At 42.1% G+C, this 19,523-nt stretch overlaps 1 protein-coding gene and 1 long non-coding RNA gene across 3 annotated transcripts in view; one reads left to right on the forward strand and one right to left on the reverse strand.

Annotated features, from left to right (window-relative positions):
- Positions 1 to 6,180, forward strand: part of tmtc4 (transmembrane O-mannosyltransferase targeting cadherins 4) — a 43,683-nt gene extending 37,503 nt beyond the window's left edge. For both annotated transcript variants that reach the window (XM_035773091.2, XM_035773090.2), the window contains exons 16-18: positions 3,854 to 3,966; positions 5,148 to 5,217; positions 5,632 to 6,180. In XM_035773091.2, coding sequence (XP_035628984.1) covers positions 3,854 to 3,966; positions 5,148 to 5,217; positions 5,632 to 5,783 — 335 coding nt within the window. In that variant the 3' untranslated portion in view covers positions 5,784 to 6,180. The remainder of the gene's footprint in view (positions 1 to 3,853; positions 3,967 to 5,147; positions 5,218 to 5,631) is intronic.
- A 279-nt stretch (positions 6,181 to 6,459) lies between these two features.
- On the reverse strand, positions 6,460 to 8,304 carry LOC118385884 (uncharacterized). Its single transcript, XR_004826115.2, has 3 exons — positions 8,078 to 8,304; positions 7,671 to 7,743; positions 6,460 to 7,531 (listed from the first exon to the last, which is right to left on the reverse strand). It is a non-coding gene; the product is annotated as an uncharacterized LOC118385884 (long non-coding RNA).
- Between the last annotated feature and the right edge of the window lie 11,219 nt (positions 8,305 to 19,523).

Below are 19,523 nucleotides of genomic sequence, written 5' to 3' on the forward strand. Positions count from 1 at the left end.
GGTGTAACTCGGGCAGTTGTTGTTGCCATCCTGTACCTGTCCCGCAAGTGTGACGTTTGGATGTACCGATCCTGTGTTGGTGTTGTTACACGTGGTCTGCCACTGTGAGGATGATCAGCTGTCCGTCCTGCTGTCTTAGATGTCTCACAGTATGGACATTGTAATTTATTGCCCTAGCCACATCTGCAGTCCTTATGCCTCCTTGCAGCATGGCTAAGGCACATTGACGCAGATGAGCAGGGACCCTGGGCATCTTTCTTTTGGTGTTTTTCAGAGTCAGTAGAAAGGCCTCTTTAGTGTCCTAAGTTTTCATAATAGTGACCTTAATTGCCTACCGTCTGTAAGCTGTTAGTGTCTTAACTTCTTAAGGATAGGTTTCCTGGCTGGACAACTTCCGGTGAAACTGGAGGGAGCGCAATTCAAATAGATTTTAAACACTTATGTACATATACAGATGAAGTCGGGTTTACTTTTTTTTTACCTTTATTATTTACCTTTTTTACCTTTATAAGAATACATTCTTATTTTCAATGACTGCCTAGGAACAGTGGATTAACTGCCTTGTTCAGGGGCAGAACGACAGATTTGTACCTTGTCAGCTTGGGGATTCGAACTTGCAACCTTTCGGTTACTAGCCCAACGCTCTAACCTCTAGGCTACCCTGCCGTCCCCTATATACACCTTAGCCAAATACATTTAAACCCAGTTTTTCACAATTCCTGACATGTAATCCTATTAAAAATCCACTGTCTTAGGTCAGTTAAGATTCCCACTTTATTTTAAGAATGTGAAATGTCAGAATAATAGTAGTGAGTGATTTATTTCAGCTTTTATATCTATCATCGCATTCCCAGTGGGTCAGAAGTTTACATACTCAATTAGTATTTGGTACCATTACCTTTAAATTGTTTAACTTGGGTCAAACGTTTCTGGTAGTCTTCCTCAAGCTTCCCACAATAAGTTGGGTGAATTTTGGCCCATTCCTCCTGACAGAGCTGGTGTAACTGTAGGCCTCCTTGCTCACACATGCTTTTTCAGTTCTGCCCACAAATGTTCTATAGGATTGAGGTCAGGGCTTTGTGATGGCCACTCCAATACCTTGACTTTGTTGTCCTTAGGCAATTTTGCAAGTATGCTTGGGGTCATTGTTCATTTGGAAGACCCACTTGCGACCAAGCTTTAACTTTCTGACTGATGTCTTGAGATGTTGCTTCAATTTATCCAAGTAATTTTCCATCCTCGTAATGCTATCTATTTTGTGAAGTGCACCAGTCCCTCCTGCAGCAAAGCACCCCCACAACATGATGCTGCCACCCCCGTGCTTCACGGTTAGGATGGCGTTCTTCGGCTTGCAAGCCGCCCCCTTTTTCCTCCAAACATAACAATGGTCATTATGGCCAAACAGTTCTATTTTTGTTTCATCAGACCAGAGGACATTTCTCCAAAACGTAAGATCTTTGTCCCCATGTGTAGTTGTAAACTGTAGTCTGGCTTTTTTATGGCGGTTTTTGAGCAGTGTCTTCTTCCTTGCTGAGTGGCCTTTCAGGTTATGTTGATATAGCCCTCGTTTTTCTGTGGATATAGATACTTTGTACCTGTTTCCTCCAGCATCTTCACAAGGTAATTTGCTGTTGTTCTGGGATAATAATTTTGCACGCCCAATTTTTCAGTTTTTGATTTGTTAAAAAAGTTTGAAATATCCAATAAATGTCGTTCCACTTCATGATTGTGTCCCACTTGTTGTTGATTCTTCACAAAAAAATACAGTTTTATATCTTTATGTTTGAAGCCTGAAATGTGGCAAAAGGTCGCAAAGTTCAAGGGGGCCGAATACTTTCGCACGGCACTGTACCTTCAGGTGTTTGGAAATTGCTCCCGAGGATGAAGCAGACTTGTAGAGGTCTACAGGTTTTTTTATAGGTTTTGGCTGATTTATTTTGATTTTCCCATGATGTCAAGCAAAGAGGCACTGAGTTTGAAGGTATGCCTTGAAATACATCCACAGGTACACCTCCAATTGACTCAAATGATGTCAATTAGCCTATCAGAAGCTTCTAAAGCCTTGACATCGTTTTCTGTCATTTTCCCAGCTGTTTAAAGGCGCATTATGATACAGTGAATTATAAGTTAAATAATCTGTCTGTAAACAATTGTTTGAAAGAAAAATGACATGCACAAAGTAGATGTCCTAACCGACTTGCCAAAACTATAGTTTGTTAACAAGAAATTTGTGGAGTGGTTGAAAAACGAGATATAATGATTCCAACCTAAGTGTATGTAAACTTCGACTTCAACTGTAAATGTCTTATATTTGCGTTAATCTAACTGCACTGTCCGATTTACAGTAGCTACTACAGCGAAAACATGCCATGTGATTGTTTGAGGACGGCGCCCCACGTCAAAATATTTTTCCACCGGCACAGGTTTCATACATTCACATAACGATTAAATATTCACTTACTTTTTGAAAATGTTCCTCTGATTTTACATCCAAAGGGTCCTAGCTTTAACATGTGTCGTTTTGTAAGATAAAATCCTTCTTTATATCCTTAAAATGTCAGTTTTGTTTGCTTCACCGATTTTAGTCATCCACTCGTTCATCTTGCAGAGAAAGAATCCGATATTCTACCCCTAAACTTTGTTTCAACAATTCAAAATACGTTTCTATTTACTCCTCAGATACCCTAAAATGTAATGAAACTAATATTTATTTCGGAAAGAAGTTTCGCAAACACGAATTTCCAAGACTGTGTCCCTCTACTAAAACTGTTATTTTCTTATTCGTTTTTGAAGTTACAAGCCTGAAACCTTGAACGTAGACTGCTGACACCCTGTGGAGGCCATAGGAATTGCAATATGACCTTTTGCATTTCCAAGAGGATGGTCTTTCTCAACAAAAAAACATTGGTTTGTTTTTCTTTGGATTTTCTCCTACCATGCCTATTGTGTTATATTCTCCTGCATTATTTAAAAATGTCTATAAACGGAAAAGTGTTTTCTTTCCAATGGTACCAATTATATGCATATCTTGGCTTCATGGCCTGAGTTACAGGCAGTTTACTTTAGGCACGTCATTCAGGCAGGAAGTGGAGAATAAAAAGTGGCCTAGCCCTAAGAAGTTATCGATCGTTCCACAGGTGCATGTTCATTAATTGTTTATGGTTCATTGTTCAAGCATGGGAAACAGTGTTTAAACCCTTTACAATGAAAATCTGTGAAGTTATTTGGATTTTTACTAATTATTTTTGAAATACAGGGTCCTGAAAAAGGGATGTTTCTTTTTTTGCTAAGTTTATGTGCACACATATAGCACACACATGTGCAAGCAGAGCATGACTCGGGCCTCTCTCCATCTAGCTCTCTCTCTCCCTCCCACCATCTCTCTCATTCCCACCTTCCCTCCCTGGTCAGACAGGTCTGACAGAGATCAATAAGCCAGTGGTCCTTGTGTTCAGCTCCTAATTAGGAAGCTAAAGCGCTCTTCCATGTGTGGAGAGGAAAAACTCTGCTCTACACACCACAGACAACACACACATGTACACGCACACTGGGCGCTCAGTTTATATTGGGTTTCATAATTATATCTATTGTATAAAGGTCTAAGCACTTGCTTTAAAGCTCTGTACGTTCGTACAAGCAGTTGACATTTGTATTCTGTGAATGCATTGACTTCCAATTAAGACTTTTAAAGCTGACTTGTAGTCTGACGGTTTTAAACTTTGTTCTCCTCATGACTTGGATTTCCACCTTGCATGTCCACAGGCTTTGAACTAGTAAGTTCAATCTCGCTTGTCAGTGTCTGACTATCCGTCTGTCCTTCTCATGTCTTTCCCTTCTCTCTCCTGTCGTCTAGGCAACCTAGCCCAGGCGGAGGCAATTGGCCGAGAGGCCCTAAAGCTCCTCCCTAACGACCACACCATCATGTTCTCATTGGCCAACGTCCTGGGCAAACTACAGAAGTATAAGGTCAGTAAGCCCAGAGAGAGAAATGACTTACAATAATTTACCTCAACTAGGGCTGTGACGGTCATGAAATTTTGGGTGACAGTAATTGGTCAGCCAAATGACCGCGGTCACGTTTCAACCGTTGGAATATCAATTTAGTAAAAAAGAATCGAATCATGTGATTAAGACACATTTTCTCCTCTCCTCCGCTCCTGACTGCATGAGCTGCCATAGAAATAGAATGAATGAAATGGACGTCCTCATTCAAGTCAATGATGGCATAATGGCTGGACTGGCAATTGCAAGTATAGCAGCAAAGGAGAAAAGCTAGGTTGAAGATAACAAGGAGGAGGATTCTAATACCCCATAACGTTTTGCAGCAATGGGACCAGCTATGCAAGTTAGCAACGGCGCTGGTCATGTGAATGTTTATTTTCTTAAAGCTTTTACATGGAGTCCTAACTTTTATCTTCAAGCTAGGAGTAAAGCAGGAACTGAAACCAGGAAGTGTACCTGTCTTGTGCTGTGATTTGTTGAACTCAACTGACATTACAAAAAATACATTCCATTGCATTTTTTAACATCATTTGAACATCATTTGAATGAACATTCTACATTACCATGGAAATGATTGTATCACAATACCAGGCAGCCATTGCGAGTGTACCCATGAGTTTACCAGTCACATTTCCAGGGTTAGAGGTTGTAAGCCTGTTCTATTCATTATATTTCTGTGTGTGTGTGCTGCAACCTAACACTCGTTTGCTACAACACCTTGCTCGTTTCTGCAAGGAGCAACACATTTTCATCACGTGGTTAAGAGTCCATGTTACCACAGAAACAGACTTAACCGCATGAAGTCATTGGGATTTAAACTCTTTTTTTGGACTCAAATCAAATGTATTTGTCACATGTGCCAAATAAAACAGGTGTAACCCTTACCATGAAATGATTACTTACAAGCCCTTTACCAAGAATGCAGTTTTAAGAAAATATAGTTAATTACGAAAATATTAATTAAATAAACTAAAGTAAAAAATAAAAAATTAACACTATAAAATAACTAAAATGAGGCTTATATACAGGGGGTACTGGTACCGAGTCAATGTGCAGGGGTACAGGTGTGTGTGTGACCGCACTCCTAATGCAGCCAGACACACACACACACACTGAAACATGTCCTGTGTTTTGTGCCCAATCAGGAGTCCGAAGGCTTCTTCCTCCAGGCTCTGAGGATCAACCCAAATGCTGCCAGTTGCCATGGCAATCTTGGTAAGACCAGTGGGTTCCGAGATACGTTTGATGTCGAACCATAGTTCTTATAGACCCATATGTTTTTCATATACAGTATATTTGTCTTTTGTATTAAGAGACAGAAATAAATCCATAATACCTCAATGTGGTGTGTTTAATTAATAGTTTTGGGATAATGTGATGGGTTTGGTCTCAAGCAAGAGTAACAGTTAGAAACATTATTGGTCAAACATCATATGAAGTAAATGCATGGGCCACCTTTAGTAGGTACAAGGTAGAACGTTGCATGTAGAAATGTCACGAAGAGGCTGACATGAATTGTGATTCCTTATTCTCAAAATCAGAGGCATGTTTATTCTGAGTGTTCCACACCGTGTCTTTGGCCTCACAATAATATGTCTGTGTCTCTCCTCTCTCTCCCCTCCATCTCAGCGGTGCTGTACCATCGCTGGGGGAAGCTGGAGCTGGCGAAGAAGCACTACGAGCAGTCTCTGAAGATAGATCCAGAAGCCCCAGGCACCCGGGAAAACTACAACATGCTGCGACGCAAACTGGACCAGCTTTACAGGACCACACCACCCTGAGGGACTCAACCACTGACTGCATGCTGCAACACACACACATACGCAAATAACCATTCATTCATTCCAGCTTTGTACCGTTTCCATTATATTTAAGAAATAAAGACTGTTTTGTGTAACATGTTCTGTTGCTTGTCCCCCATTATGGGAAGGGGACTAGATCGGTCTCTTGTCTGTTCGTACTTTAGTCACACGCGATGTCTGACAGCACTGGCCCGATTTTAAATAAACTTGGGTGAATGATGCGTCTTCCCTTACTGGGGAAAAAAAAACCTTTTTCACATGCAAATTCGTTTTGTGGCGAATTGTGAACTTCTGGAAAACTTGTGGCGAACATTCTACTGTTTGCAAATTTGTTTCAAACTGTATGAATATGCAAATAAAATCAGATTTTTGGTTACTGTGTGTTAACATTTAAATGTATCTACATAAACCAAATCACGTCATTTTAAATAAACTTGCTTCTCACAAAGAAAACTAAACATACTATACTGAACAAAAATGAACGCAACATGTAAAGTGTTGGTCCCATGTGAGCTGAAATAAAATATCCCAGAAATGTTTGATACGCACAAAAAGCTTATTTCTCATGTTGTACACATTTGTTAACATCCTTGTTCGTGGGCATTTCTTCCTTTCCAAGATAATCCATCCACCCGGCGGGTGGGTCACACCAAGACATCGATTAAACAAGCATGATCATTACACAGGTGCACATTGTGCTGGGGATAAAAAGGACATGCTAACATGTGTAGTTTTGTCACACAACACAATGCCACAGATGTCTCAATGCTTGTGAAGAAAAGATGGGATATTTCCCGAATCTATTGATGTAGATACAACATTTACATGAGAGAAATGGGAACACTATGGGGATTTTGACCTTAAGATGTTTAAAGGGGAAACTATAGAATTTACATGAGCCAAGTGAAAACCGAGCAATAGCTTTCAACCAGTGGAAAACAGGGTCAGCTATTACAAAGTTGCCTTGATGTTGCTATGCTTCTCACTGAAACTGGCATTCTATACACTGAACAAAAGTAAAACCAACATGCAACAATGTCAAATATTTTACAGGGTTACAGTTCCTTTAAGAAATTCAGTCAATTGAAAACAATTCATTAGGCCCTTATCTATGGATTTCACATGACTGGAAATACAGATATGCATCTGTTGGTCAACACTTGCCTAATGCAGCGTGACACATCTCCTTCGCATAGAGTTGATCAGGCTGTTGATTGTGGCCTGTGGAATGTTGTCCCACTCCTCTTCAATGGCTGTGCTAAGTTGCTGAATATTGGTGGAAACTGGAACATGTTGTCCTACACGTTGATCCAGAGATTGCCAAACGTGTGCAATGGGTGGCATGTCTGGTGAGTCTGCAGGTCAAGTACAAGGAGACAGTCATTTACTAGTTGCCTCTTCTTCCTGACTCAGGTGTATAAATAAGGCTTGGGTGAAAGAAAAGCCACCTCAAATTGAGGTATACCTAATATGGCAATAAATGTTCTTTTTAAAATATGACCATTGTCTCTTCTTCCTGACTCAGGTGTATAAGGCTTGGGTGAAAGAAAAGCAACATACAATTAAGTTATGCCTACTATGGCAATTCATATTATTTTTCCAAAGTGAATTATCGTTAACTTTACATCTCAAAGCCATGCATGCAAGAAGCCTTGACCTAGTGGACACATTTCTATGTCCTCGGTTTTGATTGAAGGCCTGTCTCTTTGCCTTGTAACTGATTGCTTCTAGAAAGAGAGAAGAAACGAGACATGATCAAGATGCACTAGCTACTAGAGTAATACATGCATTTGCTTATCGTATCAAGCTTTAAGACGATACACTCATATCAGGAAAAAAAGTGTCATGAGTGAGTGCACCACAAACATATTTCTAGGATGTTGATGCATCCTCCCAAAACAGCCTCTTCCAACACCACGGTTTCAGGAAGGGTAACGATCTGCAAAAGTTAAGTTGCTTTGATGTCAAGTCATCTCATATTGTTGCCACCTTAGCTGTTGTGCTAGCTAACATGCTACTGAACAGTGACACTGTCATATTGACATGAATTTATTAAAAAAAGAGCAACATATTCACCTAAAAAATGTATTTAGGAAAATCCTTAGCTAGCTAGCAATCACATTAATTGTGCAAGAAATGATAGCTAACATCCACTAGCTGAGCGCTAGCAAATCAGTAGAGCTGCCGATTGAAACTTTATGCCATAAAACATGACTTAGCTAACTAAATTTAAAAGTTTATTAGGAAGTTTAATAAATAAATTAGACACTCACAGGACAACTTTGGTAGGTAGCTGGACAGATTTTTCGAATCCCCCTGATTGGTCATCGACGGATGCTGGTCTTCTGGTAAACTGTTTGCCACTAGTGGCAATAAATATTGTTACTACAGATTCTTAAGAGAATTGTTTGCAAGTAAAAATCCTCTGGTGAAATGTTTATCACTAGTGGCAAACATTTGCAACTTTTTGTGGCACTCTATTTAGTTTGCAGCAAATTTGCCACACAGTTGCAGGAAGTTTGAAGCAACACATTCATTTTTTTAAAGGTTGCCACAGAGATCCAGCATTTAAACAAAATTACACTGATTGGCCCAAGGAGGGAGCTATAGTAATTAACTGACATTTTGTGAGTCACACAAGACAAGAAGAGGTTTGGATTCTTTACATACAATAGAGATAAGCGGAATCATTTTTATGTAATTAATTTCATTATTCTTTTGGACAAATTTCATATACACAAATGTAAATTTACAAACAGAAAACCACATTTTCGTATCCTACAAAAAGAAATTGAACTGCATTTTAAGACGGTTAAATGCTCTACTAACAAAAAAGCTGTTAGAATTGTAAGTATATGCATGTCCCTTAAGGTCCTTGTGTAATTGTAATGTGATACTGTACCCCCTAGCTCGATTGTCCATTGTTTGTAATCTATGTATGCTTGTGTTCCCTCATGTGCTTTATGTATTGATTTGTTGTTAATAAAAAAATATATAAAAAAAGAATTAAAAAAAGAGAACTCAAGCAACGATTATGAACATACTGACAAGACACATGTCATCTCTGCTCTAACAAAGCGGCACGGTGGGCTGTCTAGCTCCCGCCTATCCTCTCTTTGGATTGGTGGATACATCTCGTCATTGTAATCCTTTTTGAATATTCGATGAGGGTTGTTGACTTCAACCGCCTGTATTCAATGGAGAGAGATGCTATACGCCACAAGCCTAATGTCATTAATATGCATAACCTAATGGCAGTCAGGCTAACTCTGGTGAGCACATGGAGGGCTGTGCGGCCCACCAAAGAAATGCCACCCCACACCAAGACTGACCCACCGCCAAACCAGTCATGCTGGAGGACGTTGCAGGCAGCAGAACGTTCTCCACGGCGTCTCCAGACTTTGTCACGTCTGTCACGTGCTCAGTGTGAACCTGCTTTCATCTGTGAAGAGCACAGTGGCGAATTTGCCAATCTTGGTGTTCTCCGGCAAATGCCAAATGTCCTACACGGTGTTGGGCTGTTAGCACAACCCCCCCTCCCTCATACCACTCTTGTGTAGTCTGTTTCTGACCGTTTGAGCAGACACATGCACATTTGTGGCCTACTGGAGGTCATTTTGTAGGGCTCTGGCAGTGCTCCTCTTGCTCCTGCTCCTCCTTGCACAAAGGCGGAGGTAGTGAAGAGCACTTTTGCCACTCCTGACTGGTCCAGCGACGGTGGGTTTGTGCCCATAGGTGACGTTGTTGCCAGTGATGTCAGGTGAGGACCTGCCTTGCAACAGGCCTACAAGCCCTCATTCCAGCCTCTCTCAGCCTATTGCGGACTGTCTGAGCACTGATGGAGGGATTGTGCATTCCTGGTGTAACTCAGGCAGTTGTTGTTGCCATCCTGTACTTGTCCCACAGGTGTAATGTTTGGATGTACCGATCCTGTGCGGGTGTTGTTACACGTGGTCTGCCACTGTGAGGATGATCAGTTGTCCATCCTGTCTCCATGTTGCGCTGTCTTAGGTGTCTCATAGTACAGACATTGCAATTTATTCCCCTGGCCCCACATGCAGTCCTCATGCCTCCTTACAGCATGCCTCAGGCACATTGACGCAGATGAGTAGGGACCCTGGGCATCTTTCTCTTGGTGTTTTTCAGACTCAGTAGAACGGCCTCTTTAGTGTCCTACGTTTTCAGAACTGTGAACTTAGTTGCCTACCATCTGTAAGCTGTTAGTGTGTTAATGACAGTTCCAGGTAGCGGTCCTGCTGCTGGGTTGTTGCCCTCCTATCCTCCACGTGACTCCACGTGACCAAAACATCAGCCAGGAACTGAGAAGTGGTCTGTGGTTATCACCCGCAGAACCACTCCTTTATTGGGGGTGTCTTGCTAATCGCCTATAATTTCCACCAGTTGTCTATTCCATTTGCACAACAGCATGTGAAATTTAATGTCAATCGGTGTTGCTTCCTAAGTGGACAGTTTAATTTCACAGAAGTGTGATTGACTTGGAGTTACATTGTGTTGTTTAAGTGTTCCCTTTATTTTTTGAGCAGTGTATATACCACTCCTTTCTTGAAACATGAATATCTTAACAGCCTTGTCTATTACCCAGCCTGAACAGTGGATCTGGACCGATTCCGGCTGAGAGTCGGGGCACTCGGCTGAGAGTCGGGGCACTCGGCTGAGAGTCAGACTCGGCTGACGTTGGCAGTATTACTTATGGCCAGGATGTGGGGATTGAGCTTGAGCCTATTCTGTTGTGAGCTACCTATCATGACAAAAGGCGAGACCCAGATGCAGACACAGGAGGCAGATGATTGGAGTCTTTAAATATTTATTAATCCAAAGGGGGAGGCAAGAGAATGGTCGTGGACAGGCAAAAAGGTCAAAACCAGATCAGAGTGCAGGAGGTACAGAGTGGCAGACAGGCCCGTGGTCACGGCAGGCAGAATGGTCAGGCAGGCGGGTACTCAGTCCAGAAACAGGCAAGGGTCAAAATCGGGAGGACTAGAAAAAGGAGAATAGCAAAAGGAGTACAGGGAAAACCACGCTTGTTGACATGACTTAAACATACAATACGAACTGGCACAGAGAGGCAGGAAACACAGGGATAAATACACTGGGGGAAAAAAACGACACCTGGAAGGGGGTGGAGACAATCACAGGAACAGGTGAAACAGATTAGGGAATGTATTACTTGGGGCTTGGGCCAATTCTGGGCAGTCATTCGTTAGTATTTGAGTATTTTCATACTTTGATAAGCATTAAAAACTTTGTTGATGAAGCATCCCCAGTGGTGCCGCAGTGTAAGAAACTGTGTTGCTTCAGATGCTGGTTCGAGACCTGTGCCCATGAGGTGACACATAATTGACCCAGCGTCGTCCGAGTTAGAGGAAGGTTCCTCCAACAAAATGTTTTTTTTTTTGTGTGGATGGGTTTAATTTGTATGTATAAAATAGTCATATTTAAAATGACTAAATCGGGTAATTTTGTATACATTTATTGAAATTTGCCATGAGGGACTCTGGTAAGATGCGGCTGAATTCCAGTATACGGAAACTGCCCGATGTACTTTTGCCGATTCTGGGCAGAGTCCGACACCTGACACCGGGCCGATGCAATCAGTTCCGACCCCCGGAAGAGGGCCGCTTTCTGGGCCGATTCCTCATTGCTAGCTGGATATAGACATGTTTGTGCAGTGGCGAACCTGTAGTCATTCGGTATGTGACAGGTTCGGGATTTTGACAGCAACCGTAATACCAGTACACTCATGTAGGAAAGTGGAGGGCATACACAGACAGGTATAAACCATATACCCAGTTGTCTTTCAGTGGGTATTGCCTCTACTTACTTCTTAATCCCTTATTGATGAGTATCAAAGTAGTGTAGTGGAGGTATACGATTTATCAATGATGTAGTACAGTAGAGAAATCATGCACAAATTAGCCTACTCAATCACAAAGCACATTAACTATATTCAAATGCGAGCAGCACACATCACCTAATTGGAATATCATCTGCAGGCAGCAAGTGTTTGCAGCTCTCACTGGTTTTGGCATGGAGGAGAATAATGACATTAGTAGCTGGTAGGAAAGAGGTTTCAATTGATATCTACCACTAAATGCTAACTAAGGCAATACTTGATATGCAAACTAGGTTTTGATAAAGTTTAGCAGGTCATAAACATGGACATAATAAGTCAGTAGGTCCAAAACACAACCAATAAGCATTTGCAAAAAAACCTCACTTTTAGCACACAGGGCAATTTTGATGGCCAACTAGCTGAAAATGTTTGAGAGGGTTTATCTAATGTTCCTTCTTTAGATTTTAGCTAATGTTGCTCTGGCTAGCATTATGTCACGCACTGACCATAGAGAGCCCTTGGTTCTCTATGGTGTTAAGGTCAGAGCGTGACTAGGGGGGCAGTCTAGTTTTCATATTTCTAGGTTGGTGTGCTTGATATGGTTCCTAATTAGAGGCAGCTGGTTATCGTTGTCTCTAATTGGGGGATCATATTTAGGTAGCCTGTGCTCCACCTGCGTTTTGTGGGATATAAAAAATAAAAAATAAAAATAAAAAATAAAAAAAATGTAAAGGTATGGTGAACCTCTGTAGTCACGGTTTGTTGTTTGTGGCCTTCATTCTTTGTTGTTTTGTGCCTGTTCAAATAAATAATATGTGGAAACCATATCACGCTGCAGCTTGGTCTGATAATTATTACTACGACCGTGGCACATTAGTTGTTGATCTTGTTGATGTGCATAACAGATGGAGCGAGAGTCTACCTTTCCACGGTTGTTTGATCAATAGGACTGTGAAGTTCCCAAATGTAAGAGGACTCCTTTGGTGTTTATATTTGCAGAAATCCATTCAGGTGTATTTTGTGTTTTTTTGGCGAATCTTCTAATCTAAATTTGCGCTGTTGCAAATGGCTTGTTTGTATTGTAGCTGTAGCTCTGCTTGGTTATAGCACACCGGTCTGTGTAGACTTTAGTCCTGGACAAGGCAGATGACTTAGTATGTGTAATTCCCAAACATTCTAAGAATTTGTGTGAAATTTAAATGTGAAAATGGTTGCATGTCAGATTTATTTCTTTGGATGTATACAGTATGAACCGATTTTAATAAGATTTCATGTTGCTGAAATGCTGTCAGTTCCACATTAAATGCAACACTGTAGCACACACAAGTTATTTTCAAAGAGATGGCTAACAAGCACGCTGCTATGAAAAGCACAGTTCCACTCACCAGATGATCATTTGAAACTTCTTGTTGAATGTTATTCTTGAAAAGGGCGAAGCTAACAAATTAGCAACACCATCCGCTTTTAATACACGCGCCGCAGCTGCTGCTAACGAGCAGACAACTGAAGCCACTGTTGACTAACCCCATTCCGTACAAATGTATGCAACCGCGGCTGGAATGAAAACTAATGGGACTGTGTTGGCGTCCAAATCTGGGGTGTGAACTACGTTTCTATTCAAGCGTTGATTGACATGGCAATGGCCCGATTAGTATTGGAGTTGAAACAAATGACACCTCTGACACTGTACGTTAAATGATGAACTGTCATGACTTAACGTACAGCACGCATAATGTGACTCATTCTGTGTCGTACAGCCTCTCTCCACCAGGTGTAGCTCTTCTCTCGCATATTTAAAACAAGAAAGGGACAGGGTAAGGGGGATACCTAGTCAATTGCACCACTGAATGCATACATATTTTGTGTCATTACTGCAAGCCAACATGACTCTCAAAAGCCATGACAGCCGCTGTTTACTTCTGAAGATAAAGTGCTGCCCTAAAAAACGGATTCAAATTTGACACAAACCTTCAAATAGTTAATGATACATTACATAAACTCTTCATAATGTTTTTATTTACATTTTAGAGGTGATTAGTTGGGCAGATCGGGTGAAAAAAAAATCTCCCCCTTTCACTATCGCGCAGTAGATTTCGCTTCCCCACCCGCCATTTTTAAAAAGACCCAACGGAGCTCATTGCCTTCTTCAATCATGCAGAGACGGGCAGCATGAAGGTCTCGTCATTGATTTGGCTGGAAAGGGGAGAAATTGTGCTTTACAATGGTATTCATATTACAGTTGACCTGGAAGTATTATATTTTTGGAGGCGTTAAAACAAGGTAAATTGTACGTTACAGAGCGATGTACAGAAGTGCGTTAGCTAACTATAGCTAACTAGACCATGGGAAAAATACTGCTGCTATTGCTCAGTGACCTGTTGGCTTTCAAGAAGGCAGAAGTTTCCATATGTTTTTGTAAAAACGGTCCCACTCATTAAGTCAAAATGTGATTGGTTGTTTCCACTGTCCCACCAAAAACTGAACAGATGAAATCAGAACGTCATTGAAAATCATAATAGAATTGTAATTATTATTATATAATAATTATTTTATTAATCCTTAGCTCTTCTCTGAAGGCGTAGAAGGCCCATTGTTCCCCACAGTTTTTGGGTTAGTAATAATTTGTAGAGTGGCTCTATTTTCCCTCACTATTCTGAATATCTAAGGAATTCATATGTTTTCCTGACATATTAACACAGAAATACTGGATATTCTGAACTGTTATTATGGTCGGTCTTGACTCGGTCTTGGCCTCCCATCAGTCTTGGTCTTGACTCGGTCTCGTACCCCTTGACCCCATCCTGGTCTCGGTCTTGGCCTCCCATCAATATTGGTCTTGACTCGGTCTCGGACCCCTTGTCCCCATCCTGGTCTCGGTCTTGGCCTCCCATCAGTCGTGGTCTTAACTCAGTCTCGAACCCCTTGTCCCCATCCTGGTCTCGGTCTTGGCCTCCCATCAGTCTTGGTCTTGACTCGGTCTCGAACCCCTTGTCCCCATCCTGGTCTCGGTCTTGGCCTCCCATCAATATTGGTCTTGACTCGGTCTCGAACCCCTTGTCCCCATCCTGGTCTCGGTCTTGACTCGGTCTTGGCCTCCCATCAGTCGTTGTCTTGACTCGGTCCCGGACCCCTTGTCCCCATCCTGGTCTCGGTCTTGACTCGGTCTTGGCCTCCCATCAGTCTTGGTCTTGACTCGGTCTCGAACCCCTTGTCCCCATCCTGGTCTCGGTCTTGACTCGGTCTTGGCCTCCCATCAGTCGTTGTCTTGACTCGGTCTCGAACCCCTTGTCCCCATCCTGGTCTCGGTCTTGGCCTCCCATCAGTCTTGGTCTTGACTCGGTCTCGAACCCCTTGTCCCCATCCTGGTCTCGGTCTTGACTCGGTCTTGGCCTCCCATCAGTCTTGGTCTTGACTCGGTCTCGAACCCCTTGTCCCCATCCTGGACTCGGTCTTGACTCGGTCTTGGCCTCCCATCAGTCTTGGTCTTGACTCGGTCTCGAACCCCTTGTCCCCATCCTGGTCTCGTTCTTGACTCGGTCTTGGCCTCCCATCAGTCGTTGTCTTAACTCGGACTTGTACCCCTTGTCCCCATCCTGGTCTCGGTCTTGACTCAAACTCGATTTGCTCCAGTATTGGTCTTGAATCTGTTTCTCTTTAGGTGGCCTCGAACACAACACTTTTCTCAGGAGCTTTCAATTTCTCTCAAATTGTGTGTACTTTATTTCACATCCCTGTTAGTGAGCATTTTATCCTTTGTCAAGATAATTAATCCACCTGACAGGTGTGGGGTATCAAGAAGCTGATTAAACAGCATGATCATGATACAGGTGCACCCTGTATCAAAGCCTGTGAGGGTGACTGCAAGTTGAAGTTCATAACTTTACTCTTTAACCAACACAAACAACAAACAACAAGGAAGAAAGTTAGCCTTGTGAAACCAGATAGTTTGCTAAGAAACAGAATGTGAGCTTGTGAGATCAGGCTGGTTAAGGCCAGAAAAAAATTGTTCTACATGAGAAAATATGTCCTGAAGAAAAACTGGATTCTTTTATAATTTCATAAAACAAATATCTCTCCTGATATTTAGTGTCTGGTAAAACTCGTAATTACAACAAATTAACCCAGATTATTGATCCACAATATTTCAATGACTCACTATTTAGATATACAGAACACAGGATTGGACTGAGCAGAAAGTCAAAACTCATAGTTTGTTCAATGTACATATGGAGTAGAAATATATGCAACCTCTAATAATATGTTCCATGTTAGACAGAAGAGAGTGATAGGGTTACCATCCCTGGGTTGAGGCAGAGCAGGAGCCTGTTCAGAGAAAACAGGGGAGCAGTTCCTGAATTTGTCCAATATGAACGATTTTTGTTTGCCATTACAGAAAGTGTTTGCTACGGTGTACCCTACTGAACACAACCCAGGGGTCCGTGTGAGTGACAGTCAGTTCTCCCCAACACCTGAGTGTCAGTCGCAGGTCTATCCCTGTGTTGTTCAGGCAGAGCAGAAGTCTAGGTGTGGGTCACCTCACCTGTCCACCTGGGTTAGGGTTCCTATAAATGCCACCCTATTCCCTGTATAGTCCACAACTTTTGATTAGAGCCCTACGATGGGAAATAGGTGCCATTTGGGACACAGGCCTAGATTTTTTTTTTTAACCTGCTATGCAATCAAACTCCCAACGTTTGTTTCCTTATGGCTTTGCTTAAAGATATTGTAAGTAGCAGGTGCTCTAGAAGCTAACACTAGTCACATGTCTATCTAAGTTTCTGTGTTTCATCTGTGTGGAACCCATCCTCGGTGAACCCTCTCCTCTCTCATCTCTGACCCCCATGTTATCTCAGCTGTGAGGAACACAGTGCGTTTTGTGTGTCTAGAACAGGCATTGTAAAAACTGTGTTTAGTTTGGCTAGCCCTCGGGAGTAGACCTGGGTTCAAATAGAATATGACTTTATATTCACTTTGGGATTATATACTATGCTATCCTTTATCTGTGCTCGATTGAGCTTGTCTAGCGCAATGTAAACAATGGGTTAGTCTAATGTACGATTCTCACCTATTTGCCAGTCACACTCCAGCCATGCTCAAGCAAACGCTCAAAGTATTTGGAAGATTTCTACTATTATTTCAACCCAGGTCCGCTTGGGAGTGCCATTGCTTATTGCATTCTTGCACAACACTCTACATTATTTTACTCTGGAGGAAAAAAAGAATAGTTCAATCGTTCAATTGTTTACTGTCTGTGAGGTGCATTGGCAGATAGGGTTCGGTCATTCAAACGGTTTGTGTTACTGTGTTTATTTTGACTCACATCTCTCTGTTCTTTTCCTAACTGGGGTGGGATCAGGACCCTTCACCTCTCCTCCATCCCTCGTTTCCTCCCTCCTCTTCCCGTCCTCTGTAGTTTTAATATAAGAAAGGTGTTTGACCACAGAACTTCAAAAAAATCTTACATCTTTAGATTTTTTCCACCTAAAAGAGCAAAACCAATGTTTCAATTAAAAATATGGCCATCATTTTATCAACTTTTTCCACCATCTGTTTTTTTTTTAATCAACATTTGTTGACACTTTCTTACACAGACAAACATACATTAACATTTTCACCATGTTACTTTACATGTACTGAAAATAATGGTCATACTGTGTGAGACATCAGCACTCTCCCCCCTTTTCCCCAGAAAGGTGTTTGGCCATGAAAGTTTTTCTGAAGTGTCCACCGAGGCAACCAGGGGTCAGCCGAGACAGTCAGCATCGGCAGCCATCGCTGGATGAAAACATAGAGGCTTCAAAGAGACGTGATGAGATCCCTCACAGCTACACACACAAACAGTATCACACATGGTCTCTTACACACACTCACACACACACACACACACACACACACACACACACACACACACACACACACACACACACACACACACACACACACACACACACACACACACACACACACACACACACACACACACACACACACACACACACACACACACACAAAGCCACACACACACTCTCTCAGACATAGTCTCACTGTCTCCCTCTCTCACACTTCGGCTTCTCTGAAAGGACACTGCTGAGGGACGCGCTGACCCGGACGTGAAACATCAGTCAACAACTGTGCACTCCGGGTTCAAAGGTCAACACACAATTTTTTTCAACTGCCTCCCTCGGCTCACAGGAAACTTTTGAAGCACTGCTGGTGTGTCTCTCCTTTAAGGGCCGCAACATTTCTTTACACATGCAGTAGAATGCACGTGTTGTCACTGAACGCAGCCCCTTTGATGTTGATGTTACTGATATACTCACCGGGGGGGGGCGACACGACACCTGATCTGGATGGTTTTTTACTATCAATGCCAGTCTTCGATAAGTTCCACCTTCTTGTACATACACCACTAGTATCCACTAATGACATTTCACCCTTGTTTGTGTAACTGTTTTTTATTTGCTCTGCTTTGATGTAAAGACACAATGTTGGAGATGTTTGAAATGACAATAAATAGCTTACACACACGGCAAACAAAAAAATCTAACCCGTGCTTCTCAAATGGACAACATCTTGCTAAGGTCGCTTAGTTCAGTCAGACCCGCTATGGATATCCTGAAACTAAAACGAGATGAAAAAGTCGATCAGTTGATGGTTTCACAAACCTAAAGATTTTTGAGGGCACTGAGTTTCCAACGGAGCTCCCAGAACTGAGTGTGGGAACAGTCGGCTCCCGGGTATGTCTCTTATGACAGTCATCTCTTTCATTCTTGTTTATCTCATCCTAGGCTTGAAGGTGGATGTTGATCCATGTTGTTCTGGCTGGCTGGATACCACATACACCACACTCATCAGCAGGGAGCAGACATTTTGATCATAATAACCTTATATTATCATAACAAGTTTGTTGGGATGACTCCCCACCCCAAAAAACGTGGTCTTCATTAGTTATTCTGACTGACAAGAACCTGGTGTCCTAGAGAGTGACATTAATAAAAGATGGGTTGCCTACCGGTGCTTTAACTTCTCATACTGGATAACATTTTGCTCTTCACACTTCTTATCTGCTAAATCACCCTGACACAATTAATGAAATATTGAATTAAATACTGGTACGCTATATATACAAGATTATGTGGACACACATTCAAATGAATGGATTTGGTTATTTCAGCCACACCTCTTGCTGACAGGTGTATACAATTGAGCACACTGCCATGCAATCTCCATAGACAAACATTGGCAGAAGAATGACCTTACTGAAGAGCTCAGTGACTTTCAACGTGGCACAGTCATAGGATGCCGCCTTTCCAACAAGTTAGTTCGTCCCAGTGAAGGGAAATCTTAATGCTACAGCATATGACATTTTAGATGATTCTGTGAGTCCAACTTTGTGGCAACAGTTTGGGGAAGGTCCAAAAACCAAATAATGTCGCTCAAACAGAGGAACAGGGGAATTAACAGAGTCACTGACAACAACCAAAACGAAACAGATGTGGTTTTATGAGAGGTTCTGAAAGACACTGATGGGGGTGTCCACTGAATGTTGACTATCAACAACAACTGTAACCAGAGCGCCCACTGAATTTGCCCACTTAGAGGCAAACAAAATAAAAATCCACACCAAACTGAAAGACAGGAAGCAAACCAAAAAGATAGAGCAAAACGGAATCAGGGAAATCAAATAAATGATTGTCTAGAATCAACATGGGGCGCACCAACGAAAGGTGTTAACCCTCCGGATCTATCAAAACAACTGGAGCACAGGGCCAGCCACTCTTAAATAGCGCCTGGGCGAAGCACAGGTGAAACACCTTACCACTAAGCAGATGGACAAACCTGCACAGGTATAACATACCGACTAA

Source organism: Oncorhynchus keta, chromosome 7, assembly GCF_023373465.1.
Source record: "Oncorhynchus keta strain PuntledgeMale-10-30-2019 chromosome 7, Oket_V2, whole genome shotgun sequence".
In the NCBI taxonomy this organism is placed as follows: domain Eukaryota; kingdom Metazoa; phylum Chordata; class Actinopteri; order Salmoniformes; family Salmonidae; genus Oncorhynchus; species Oncorhynchus keta.